The sequence below is a fragment of the Homarus americanus genome, unplaced genomic scaffold (assembly GCF_018991925.1).
Source record: "Homarus americanus isolate GMGI-L3 unplaced genomic scaffold, GMGI_Hamer_2.0 scaffold20930, whole genome shotgun sequence".
In the NCBI taxonomy this organism is placed as follows: domain Eukaryota; kingdom Metazoa; phylum Arthropoda; class Malacostraca; order Decapoda; family Nephropidae; genus Homarus; species Homarus americanus.
Genome location: NW_024748502.1, coordinates 2,886,187 through 2,898,703, shown reverse-complemented (window position 1 = coordinate 2,898,703; position 12,517 = coordinate 2,886,187). Strand labels below are relative to the sequence as shown.

Below are 12,517 nucleotides of genomic sequence, written 5' to 3'. Positions count from 1 at the left end.
TTGTGTGTGATTTGCAATACACATGGGAAGATTGGTTACCGCAGGTTGCAGCGTCTATTAATGGGTCGATTAATCACCATACTACATTGTATATGGTACAGATAAACGTCTACCTTATGATGTACTTACGGACACGCCGAACCCTGTATATAATATGGATGATTTCGCGGCAAAACAAATCCTTTTTTTTTACGGATATTCATTGCCAAGTACGATCACATTTTGCAGCGTCACGCGCTGAAATGATGGTGAAGCACATAAACATGCTAAACCTGTCGTGTTAGAGATAGGAGATAAGAGAACCTGAAAGGAACTCCAAGCTTTCGGCTAAATTTTCAGGTCCACTCCGCATTATCGCAAAAGAGGCGGGCAACAAATTTAAAATTTGGAAGCCTAACGCACAGATCGCAGATGTCGTGAATGCGGACCGTCTTAAGAAGACCCATGAGAATTTATTGCCCACAGTTGATGGTGATGTGATAGACACCTCTTTACAGATTGTACAGAAGCAGAGTGTGCCTAATGATTATTGTATGAAACTTCGTTCTGCAAGTAGATATTAAAACGAGTGTACTCTCTTGCAGAATGGCTTGGAACATCATTGTGTTGCTTCTATTGTGTTGTGGCACCGTTGTGTTGACAGATATGTCCACATCCGTCCTCAAACCAGGTGCGCTTGTTGCACCCCTGGGACGCGTTCTCATAGTGGAGGACGTGGTGAACATCAAGTATGAGTTACATGCACTGCTCCAGCTTCCCCGTCAGATGGAAAATGTCGACGCGCAACTACAATCAGCATTGGACATCCTACATGATCTCAGTTCAGCTCCTAATGTATCGACGATGGTTACACAAACTATTGACCTTCAACACTTTCGACTCATGGACCTTCGCAAGTTTCTCGTCGCTGTTGGAAAAAGAATACCAGCGTCTGAAGTTGATCTTGCAAAAGAAGTGCGTTCTCAGACACGACGAAAAAGAGGTTTATTTAATTTTGTGGGTCTTATCCAGAGCACTCTGTTTGGAACGGCAACGGCCGACGATGTAGCTAAATTGGGTAACCGGATGAATATTGTCGATCAAGCTGTATCTCAGCAGAATCGCGTTATATCTCAAACATTCCATGCGATTACTGCTTTAGAATCAAAAGTTAATGCGATAATATGGGAGTCTAACCATGTACCGAGGGTTGTTAATAAGTTAAAGACGTCAATCCCGACGATAGAGTGGCTCCTTTATTTCACGGAATATTTGCATGCTGCTGAAATTTCAGTTCAGAAGATTGTTACCTGTAAAAACGAACTAATTGACAGCATAGTAGATGCAGGGATAGGGCGTGTGGATGCAAAGCTTGTGCCTGTACAGACGCTTCTTGATGCTTTACAGATTGCCAAGTTGCAGTTTAACTTAACTCCTATTTTTAATGATAAGGAGGTAGAATATTATTACCCTCTGTTGGAGTCGACTCTCACGCACAATGCTATTCTCATCCACATACCTATGCGAGGGCATCATCAGTTTAATGCATGGCATTTAGAACCCTTCCCCTGGTTTGTTAACGGCACACTGTATACTCTGGATAGGCCTAAAGAACTTTTCCTTGTAGATGAAGATTATTCTTTACTGGCATTAGAGGATCCTGAGGTACTGTCACTGTGTAAGTCGTCATATCTACGCCTACACTTATGTCCAGCCTATATGTTCACGTTTATTCCTGCTGCAGAGGGAATATGTGAATTGGCAGTCATACAAACCAATGTACGCACACGGGCCGGTGGAAGTTGTTTGGACTTACTTCCTTGCCCCCATTAGTCCCTGTTCACCTAGCAGTAAAGTAGGTATCTGGTGTAAATCGAAAATTGCGAATTCGTATTCAGGGAAAGTTGTTGGAGCTTCCAATAACTTCATGACATAAAACCACTGACTCTTCAGGCTTTTACGCCCTTGACTCTTCAGGCTTCTACGCCCTTAACTCGTGAGACATAAAGGCAAGCATGAACTTAGCATGCTTCCCTCTTGGGCGCTGTAAACGCTTCTGCGCTTCACCTTACACAAGGATGCAAGGGGGTGCCCAATAAATAATTTAAAAAAAAAAGAAAAGAAATGTACGCACAGCACTTGCGCAATGCAGCTATAGGCCAGTTAGTGTCAAAACTGTGTTTCACGCTCTTCTCCACAATGTACAGTATTTATTCTTTCCAAATATAACTACTGTTATTTTAAAATCCCATGATGGTGTTAAGCAGCTAGTTGTGAAAGGTTGGCTCCGGATTATTGTGAAATCACTTGTGGTTCATTACGGACCTTGCCCACTCATCAACACTTTGCCTTATATATAAATCTCAAGTCTGCTTTAATTCCAATGTATCCTGTCATGAACATTACTGTAAAAGATATTCAGATAGTTTCAGAAAAATTGAGGGTAATTGCATTCTTGAAAGAGACAAAGTATATGCTGAGTAGTACTTCCAGTGCCCTCTCGGGTAGGTTTAATAGCATATTTCTTGTTATGCCTGTGATTCCTGGTGCTTTCTCTTTGAATTTCCTCAGGTTGTGTAGGAGTTCTCCGAGTGTTATTCGTTGGTGTTCTGGTAAAGTATTCATATATATGGTATGGTGAGGAGTAATGCTGTGTATTTGTCTTCCATTTTTGTCTTGATCGTGTTTTCGTGTTCTTCATGGAAATCCTCATTTCTTCCTCCGACATTCTGAATATTTTCCCCCAATCCGCCTGAATGGACGTTCCTGTTCCCTCTCACCGTGCAACTTGTGTCCGTTTTGATCTTTTATGTATGGAGCCTTTTGTTTGTTTGTCTGTATCCATCATTTTACGAATAGATGTTCAAAAGGATTTTGGGTCTTTTGTGTGGTCGGTCGAGGCTACTAGGTTGTTCCATTTCTTGTTATTAATTTCCCTTTACTCCTTTCTTAATTTTCTTTGTAGAGCTGTCTGTGCAGTGTAGAGCCATCTAGATGGACCGAATCTGTCTGTATATTTACCTAATTCGTTGTAGTGTGTTTGAAGTAGTTTAACTTCCTCGGTTGGCTTGTTACTGGGAAGTTATAGTCGATGCCGAAATTTATCCATGCCAAACAGAAGGCAAGATGCTGGGGCTAAGGGTAACGAAAAGAGGATACATAAACTTTCTGAAAGATAAAGCCAAGGCCGCAAGGGTAAGACTTGCGAAAAAAACAAAAAAAAACAGGAACCTTGGCTCAAATAACAAAAAGAAAATAAACACAACACTGGTAAAATAAACAATGGACTACCCACCAATTCCACTACAAATCTTGAGCAAAAAAAACATTATGTCCTTACAAATAATCCAAAACAAAACCCTTAGATTTATTTACAACATGAAACGCACAGACCGCATTACAAACGAACAATTACACGATATAGCAAACCTCCACGCTCTAAACGTCTAAATCCACAATAAGGAAAAAATATTTGGAACAAACTATCAGACCTAAACTTAGAAACTTATCAAAACTAGTATTACGAACCACGCCATCTATTGTGTCATGATCTAACTACCCAGCACTACCGAGCAACGCCATCTAGGGACGCGACCCGAGTATGACTAGTCTTAGTCACCACGCCGGGTTTCCTTTCTCCATATCCTGGTTGTTGCGTCACCTCCTCCAACTCTTCCTTATCAGCTCCGGATCGAGGAGAGTTCAGTTCACTCTGGGAAGTGACCACACTTGGATTACCTATCCTGGAAACCTACGGCACAGTGACTACCTACCATCTTCTTCAATACTCAGCCCTACTTGTCAGACACTTCAGCACCGCACTTGAGTATTGTAACCCTATATTACCTCCCACCTCCACTTGCTTCAGATTGTTGTATGTTGTATAAATATGTATATACTGTTAAGCCAATGTTGCGTATGTTTAAGTTAAGTATGGTTAAGGGTAAATTATAGAAAGCTGGATATTTTGGTAAGGAATTTATTGTACTTTATTATACACAACAAAAACTCTCATCCTTTGTCTACCCTTTTATAGTCCGATTGTCTTTGTTTGTTTAGTTTTTTTATTGTTGTTGCCTGTTGGGATCTGGGTAGACTTTTAACTATATTCTAAACCAGTTTCGAAATCCCCAACTCGTAACAAATGGCGACCCTGACAGGACCCGAACTTAAGTGCCATATTTCTTCCGCCCTTGTTACTCCTTGTTAATTATTCCTCCCAGTCACTTCTGTTCAAAATTGCTTTACGGTGGTTTAAAGTTCCCTTCATATGTGTGTGCATATATTGGTATTATCGTACAGTAAGAGTGACAGACGTATGATATTAGGTTCCGAGTGTCAAAAGGCTTACCTGTTATTACACGTAGGCAGTCGTGTAGTAAGTCTTATCGAGTGTAGGGAAGAATCCGGATCTGTTTAATGCCGTACCCTCGCTCCAGAGTAGGCTGTTCCATAGCCACTAGTTTAGGGTGAAGTGATATCTTGGGACGCCCCTCTCTACCAGGGCCCCATAATTATAAAGCCTCAATTTTTGTTCTTCTCATTATCTCATTCAGGGTCAATAATAAAGTAACTCAAGGGTTGTTTATCCGGATCTTTATATTAATGCCGTAATACGCCCTTTCTTTTTCAAGTATCTTTCCAAGTCTCTTATCCTTATTTAAGGATCTTATCAGAAGAACAATATTCATAAGTGTAATTTCCCTAGGTATAACTTGGCTAGTTTCCTGGACTTTCTGGTTATCCACTGCCGTGATATTTTCTAGGGTAATCCACTTATCTTATCTTTTGGCCATTAGTTAATTTATCTAGTTTTCTTAACAATGACCACCTCAGGTTTTGATCTCCAGGATTTTATTGAAAATCGTTCCGTATCTAAATTACGTGTTAATATCCTGAAGAAAGAATGGAAAGGAATAGCCACCTATTACAATATCCCATATTCACAGCAAATGACTAAGGAAGTGTTAAAAAATCAGGTAATTGAAATGTTGGTTCAACAAGAAGTTTTAGAAGAATCAGCTGTTGACCAATTAACGCCCATGTCCAATACACTTCAACCACTATCTACCACCCCTCCTCACTCAGAAGTTGCCTCAGGTCTGGCTAGCCCTCAAGAAAAAACACTAAGAGTAGACGCCTTAGAAATAGAACGAGCTAGGTTCGAGTTCCAAATCAAAATGAAAGAACTCCAGTTGGAGCATGAGTTGGAACAGGACAAGTTAGAGCAGGAGGTTAGACTGAAAGAACTACAGGTGAAAGAGACAGAAGTCACCTTAACATCGGAGTTTAAATCAAAAGAAGTGGCATTAAAAGAGAGACTAGCTGCTTTTAACCCTGCTAATGCTTCTTCCCTTGTTCCCGAGTTTGATGAATCCGATATGGACGGGTCATTTAGGACTTTTGAGAAAGTAGCCGGGAAGAATGAGTGGCCTAAGGACCAGTGGGTGTCGGTGTTAGTTCCTAAATTATGTGGTAAGGCTCGTAGAGTTTATAAATGTTTAGACCAGACTGATGACTATGATAACGTAAAAAAGAATATCCTCACCTCTTATGCTATCACGCCAGATGGATATCGGCAGAGGTTTCGTAAACTAACCAAACCATTTTCACACACCTTTGTTGAGTTTGCTCAAGAAAAGCTTAGGTTTTGAAGAAGTGGTTAGAGGCTACAGAGACCTCCACATTTCAGGATTTGTTAAACTTGGTAGTCCTGGAGGAGTGGAAGAGCAAGATACCATTTCACATCTTGAAGCACGTGGAGGAGCGTGGAGAGGTTAATTTACGGCGTGCGGCTGAGGTGGCTGATGCGTACGCCTTGCTGGTGGAGTCACTGGGCAGTAGGAAACGTGGTACTTTCCAGCATGTTAGGTCCTCCTCTGATGATAACCTTGGGGACGTGAGTGGTAGGTCGAAAGGTCCCACACCTACCCCCCCTGATGCAACCAAGTTTTATTGTTCTTACTGTAAAAAACCAGGCCATACGATCCAGTTTTGTAAACACCCGAAGTGTCGAACTTCTAAAAGTAGTTCCCTGGATCCCAAATTCAAACCAATAGCAACCACCAATGTGGAGAGGCCCCATCAGGATCTCTTCTCTTCATTCACCTATGAGGGAAAAATTTCAATCATAGAGGGGTCTCGTTCTTTCCCTATTCGTATACTACGTGATACGGGCGCAGCACAATCTATCCTCCTGTTTAACGTCATTCCTGATATATCTACAGCATTTACTAACGAGAGTGTTCTAATTTCAGATCTCTCATCCCATTCTTCCTATCCCTTAGCTAAAGTGCACCTCCAATGTCCCTTGATTACTGGGGAAGTGCAAGTAGCCATTAGGAAAGATCCAATGCCTGTGAGCGGCATTCATTTATTACTGGGTAATGACTTGGTAGGAGATCTAGTGGTTCCCAACATAAAGACAGTCGACTCTCCCTCAACTGTCAACTCCACCACTGTCCTTGAAGAAACTATTCCTCACCTTTTCCCATCTTGTGCTGTCACCCGGTCACAGAGTGTGCGAAATGGGCCCTCTTCATCTAAAACCACCTCCAATATCTTCCTACCCACAGAAGATCTGTACAATAAGACCATTAGTAAGGATGAGCTCATTAAAGCCCAACAATCTAATCCATCTTTGAATAAACTTCATCATGCGGCAGGTGAGGGTAAAGACCAATTTTACAAGCAATCTTTTCAAACAGGTGATGAAAGACCTCAGTGTGGACCATTGTACGTCTTCGGCTTACCACCCACAATCCCAAGGTTGCTTGGAACGGTTCCATTAAACTTTCAAATCAATGCTAATAAACTATCTCCCCTCAACTATATAGTCCATACTCCTGATCGCAGAAAAGATTCACAACTTGTTCACATTAATCTCATGAAACTTTACCATTCCAGGCAGTCAGAGGAAGACATCCCAGAGGCTATAAGCCTACCTGTATTGCATACGGCTTTGTCAGGGCCGGAGCCGGAGTCAGATGACATGGACCAAATGGAGAATTTAGACTTCCCTCTACCTAAAGAAAACCCTGCTAACAGTCACTTACTCAACAACTTGGATGAGTATTTTTCTGTTCTCAATCCATCTCAAGCAAAAGATCTCACTAAGTTATTATCAACATTTCCTAAAGTCACGTCAGACCTCCCAGGGTTTTGCAATATACTTAAACATAATATTAAGCTAATCTCAGATGATGTACAACCCATTAGGCAATCAGCATATCGGCTAAATCCACAAAAAAGAGAGATTATGAAAAAGGAGGAAGATTTTTTGTTAAAACATAACTTAGCTGAGCCTAGTACCTCCCCCTGGGCTTAACCTTGCCTTCTCATTCCAAAACCCGATGGCACCTTTCGTTTCTGTACCGATTATCGTAAAGTGAACCAGGTCACTGTCTCAGACTCCTACCCTTTACCTTTGATTGAAGATATAATAGACAGCATAGGCTGTGCCAAATTTATCAGAACCGTGGACCTATTGAAAGGATATTATCAAGTGGGACTCACGGATAGGGCAAAAATAATCTCTGCATTTATAACTCCATTTGGTCTTTTTCAATATTTGGTTATGGCGTTTGGCTTTTCTAATGCTCCGGCCACATTCCAGAGGGCCATCAACTTCCTAATTCAAGACCTAGGTGGGACGTTCGCCTACCTGGATGACCTGGTGGTGGTGTCGGACAGCTGGGACGAACATCTGGTGCGTTTGGAGATACCGTTCGCACGACTGCAAGAGACTGGATTCACCATAAACCTGGCTAAATCTACTTTTGGCCGGGCCTCAATGACTTACCTGGGACATATCGTTGGGCATGGTATGGTGAGACCCAAGGACGCAAACGTTAAAGCCATCTTGTCCTTCCCCACTCCAAGGACGAGGAAGGAACTCATGCGCTTCCTGGGGATGTGCGGCTACTACCGCCGGTTCTGCAGTAGCTTCTTTAGCGTGGCCGGACCCCTCACAGACCTTACCAGTTCTGCGGTCCCTTACATCTGGAACCAGAGGTGCGACCAGTCTTTCCACCGCCTCAAAGCCTTCCTTGCCTCCAAGCCTGTAGTCCACCCACCTGACTACACCTTGCCCTTCCATCTGCAAATCGACGCTCACGGTGTCGGAGTGGGGGCTGTGCTCCTACAACCCGACCCAACCACTGATGTCCTTCACCCTGTGGCATACTACTCCGCCAAGTTGAAAAAACATCAGACCAACTACTCGACCATAGAATAGGAGGACCTGGCTCTGTTGTTGGCAATAAAGAATTTTGAATGTTACCTCCAATCTCGCCCACAAACAACCCTTGTCTTCACCAACCATAATCCGCTCACGTTCATCCAAACCAACAAGACCTCCAATCAGCGAATCCTCCGCTGGCCTCTCCTCACCCAGCCCTATAATCTACAAGTCCGGCACATAAAGGGGGTGGACAACCTGACTGCGGACTCCTTATCCCGAGCTCCAGTGGAAATGCAGCAGCTACTCTCCAGACTCACCAGGTGATCACCTCCTTCGCGCCCGCGCTACGGAGGTCTTTGGAGGGGAGGTGTATTACGAACCTCGCCATCTATTGTGTCATGATCTAACTACCCAGCACTACCGAGCAACGCCATCTAGAGACGTGACCCGAGTATGACTAGTCTTAGTTACCACGCCGGATTTCCTTTCTCCATATCCTGGTTGTTGCGTCACCTCCTCCAACTCTCCCTCATCAGCTCCGGATCGAGGAGAGTTCAGTTCACTCTGGGAAGTGACCACACTTGGATTACCTATCCTGGAAACCTACGGCACAGTGACTACCTACCATCTTCTTCAATACTCAGCCCTACTTGTCAGACACTTCAGGACCGCACTTGAGTATTATAACCCTATATTACCTCTCACCTCCACTTGCTTCAGATTGTTGTATGTTGTATAAATATGTATATACTGTTAAGCCAATGTTGCGTATGTTTAAGTTAAGTATGGTTAAGGGTAAATTATAGAAAGCTGGATATTTTGTTAAGGAATTTATTGTACTTTATTATACACAACAAAAACTCGCATCCTTTGTCTACCCTTTTATAGTCCGATTGTCTTTGTTTGTTTAGTTTTTTTATTGTTGTTGCCTGTTGGGATCTGGGTAGACTTTTAACTATATTCTAAACCAGTTTCGAAATCCCCAACTCGTAACACTAGTTAAATGAGGAGAACGACAACGAAAGAATAACAGAACACGGTTGGTTCAAATCTAGCCAAAAAATACTAGGAGGACCACCCCCTTACCTATCTTATACTTAAAGAGAACAATAAAATAAAAATAACTAACAACAAAAAGATGAGAGTGACCTGCTAGCTCCACAAGAACATGGCAGGGCTCTCCACCAACTTTTTCTTCTTTATTACAAGATGAGAGCCTTCTACCAGCTCCAGAAGACATGGCAGGACTCTCCAACCAACTTTTAAATACTCTTTCTTAAAGCACCCCTATATGCACAAATCTTCTCCCGTGTTACTAACATTCCTTAAAAAAAAAATCCACCTGCTCCAAGAGAACCTGGTAAGATTCTCCAATCACCTCTATACATAACCTTTCTATAAGCAGCTCTATCTTTACAAACTGTTTCTTCTCCTGTATTACTACTATTAAAACCACGTGTATTTATTGTATAGTCACAGAAAGGTAGCTAAGAAAGGTAGAACCTGCAACAAAACCCATGCAAACTTAAAGGTTAAAGCAGATAAAACGAAACACAAAAAGTAAAGAATAAAGGTAGGACGACCCAATGATAAACAAAGGGAAATAACAACAAGAAAAACTTCATGCAGCGATCTGGTTGAGTCCAGATTCTTTTAAACTCTACACTCTATATTTCTATCCCCCCCCCCCCTAATTCCTAGGTCTTCCTTCTTTTTTCCTATCTTAACTAAGACATCAAGATGAAGACTCTTTAGTTTGTACTCACCCCTGAAGATGGGAATTACACGAAAGCGTTTGGGAACTTCGTGTTTTCTTGTTCCCTATGTGGTTATCAGCATATACATGGATCACGTGCACCTTATTCGTCATGGAGTAAGAATTGTCTCCTCACTACCTCGCCGTAACTAGCACCACCACCACCACTACGGACCAGTTTTACCTACCAAACACAATGGAACAGACTGCCAATGAGCTTGTTAACCAATACTCTTCCTAACCATAACATTTAAGAATGTTAATATAAGTCTCAATTTTCATATTCGACGAAAATTTGAACAAGGCAAGCATTAGATGTGAAAGTATATAGATATATAAGGAATTGCAAGTTCTTACCTATCACAGTTCACACGAGGCTTTGGTGGTGGCCGGGTGACGATGGTGTGACGGGGGGGGTGGGGGGGGGGGGTCCCTTCCTCGGTGGTGAGGTTCAGGCCAGCCCCACCACCATGCTATTGCATTAATGATTCCCAGGACGTTTCGTTCCGACAATGATATTGTAGGTTATGTATCTATGCTACTCGGCACAGTAGCTTATTTACAAGGTTGTTACTTGGCACAGTAGCATTTATATATGTAATTACGTGGCAACACTGCACGTGTTATGTGGCAACATTGCCCCGAGGCTGCCATATGGCAAGGCAGTCTCAGTCTGACTCTGTGGGCCGTGCATGGCACATGCAAGTCACCACTTGTATTTCTCCTATCCCTTAATAAATGGACTTCAGTGTTACCCGGTGTTTCCCTACCCATCACTGCTTTCTTCAGGGAACACTTGGAACCTTCAGATATAATAAAGTGTTTTGGGCTGCTTCTAAACTTTTTCCAGAATAGTTTATTATGCTCTTGTTAATATTTAATATATTCTAATCTGAGTAAAATTAGAAAACTTTATAATTCTAACCTTACTAAAATCGATATATAAATTTAAATCGCATTTCAATTAATATTTAATTCCAATGCCGCTACAATCAATACAAGATTCCAACTTAATTATAAGTGATGTACAATTCTAAACTCTCTTCAGTTGCTATAGGATGCCAACCTCATTACAGTACAAACAATATATTTCCTAACTATAGGACAATCGCTAAATCTTTACCGTCCTTCAACGCCAAAACCATCAATATATAATTCCAACATGGGGTGTGTAATGACTGAGGTGCGTGATGAATGAAGGTATGTGATCACCTGGGGTGTGTATGATGACTGGGGGTGTCAAGACTCGGGGGTGTGATCGACTTGTTACAACTTCCGAGGAGTCATCAAGGATCCTCGTACGTCCTAGTGTGTGTGTGTGGATCATTTTTCTAGATTTGTGATTTTATTCCCACTGAAAGATAAAACAGCCGAATTTGTGGCATATGACATAGTTATTCATCTCATATATCCTTTTACTACTCCCAAGGTTCTTCTCTATGACAACAGATTAGAGTTCAAGAACCAACTTGTAGCGCAAATATGTCAACAATACGACATCCAACAAAGCTTTATCGCAGCCTATCATCCACTGGCTAATGGCCTTGTTGAAAGAACCATTCACAAACTCCTAGAGATTCTTCGTCCAATAGCCAGTCAAATGCACTATGCACGGGAAGATTGGTTACCTAAAGTCGCCGCATCTATTAATGGGTCGATCAACAGCTCTACAGGCAAATCACCCTATTATATTGTTTACGGCATAGATAAACGTCTACCTTATGACGTACTTACAGACAAGTCATGCCCAGTCTATAATGTGAACGATTTCACCACCAGGCAAATCAATGTATTTACGGATATTCATGGCCAAGTACGTAAACATTTAGCAGCATCATGCGCTGAAATGATATACAAGCAACATAAACAAGCTAAGCCCGTCTTGCTAGAAATAGGCGATGCTGTTATGGTGCGAGAACCTGAACGAAAGTCCAAGCTTTCACCCAAGTTTGACGGACGTTTCCGCATTATTGCTAAAGAAGCGTACCATAAATTAAAAATTTTGAAGCCAAACTCACAAACTTCAGATGTTCTGCATGCGGACAGACCTAAAAAGGTCCATTCAGATTCATTCCCCAGGAATGATAATGATGTCCCAGACATCGATGTCCTTGACACAACTGTTCAAACAGCAAACATGTCAAATACACCCAGTTTATCTGATGATTATTGATTAAATCTACTTTCTGCAAAACGTATATAATAATGCCCCTAGCATTTCTACAATGATAGTGACACAAAAAAAAATTGTGAGTCTAATCATTTATTAATTTATTTTTTAATTAATTCAGTGCCTACACTGGATTTATTCATTTCTTTTTCCAAGCATTTTGCATGCTACAAAAACTTCAGCTCAAGCTGTATCAATTAACAAAAACGAATTAATTGCAAGTATGGTTGATGCAGGGTTAGGACGAGTGGATGCACAGCATGTGTATGTGAAAGTTCTTCTTAAAGCCTTTCAAATAGCCAAGACGAGTTATCTGTTAACTCCAATTTTCGCAGACGAGGAGGTAGAATAGTATATATCCTTCTGTTAGAGTCAACTCTCACGCACTATGCTTTCCCCATCCACGTAACTGTGCTAGTGCAAAGCCAAT

The 12,517-nt window shown here is 41.8% G+C and overlaps 1 protein-coding gene across 1 annotated transcript; it reads left to right on the top strand.

Moving 5' to 3' along the window:
- The first annotated feature begins 765 nt into the window (after positions 1 to 765).
- Positions 766 to 12,090, top strand: LOC121880335. Its single transcript, XM_042387490.1, has 3 exons — positions 766 to 1,057; positions 1,607 to 1,657; positions 11,279 to 12,090. Exons 1-3 carry the CDS (start codon positions 766 to 768, stop codon positions 12,088 to 12,090), a joined length of 1,155 nt encoding a protein of 384 aa, XP_042243424.1.
- Positions 12,091 to 12,517: the final 427 nt, after the last annotated feature.

Bases quoted from the DNA above. Each gene is read 5' to 3' on its own strand.
- LOC121880335 (XM_042387490.1), top strand. From the start codon at position 766: ATGGAAAATGTCGACGCGCAACTACAATCAGCATTGGACATCCTACAT. The intron at 1,058-1,606 runs GTAACCGGATGA...TTTTCCTTGTAG, and splicing joins CGACGATGTAGCTAAATTGG to ATGAAGATTATTCTTTACTG. The intron at 1,658-11,278 runs GTAAGTCGTCAT...TCCCACTGAAAG, and splicing joins TCCTGAGGTACTGTCACTGT to ATAAAACAGCCGAATTTGTG.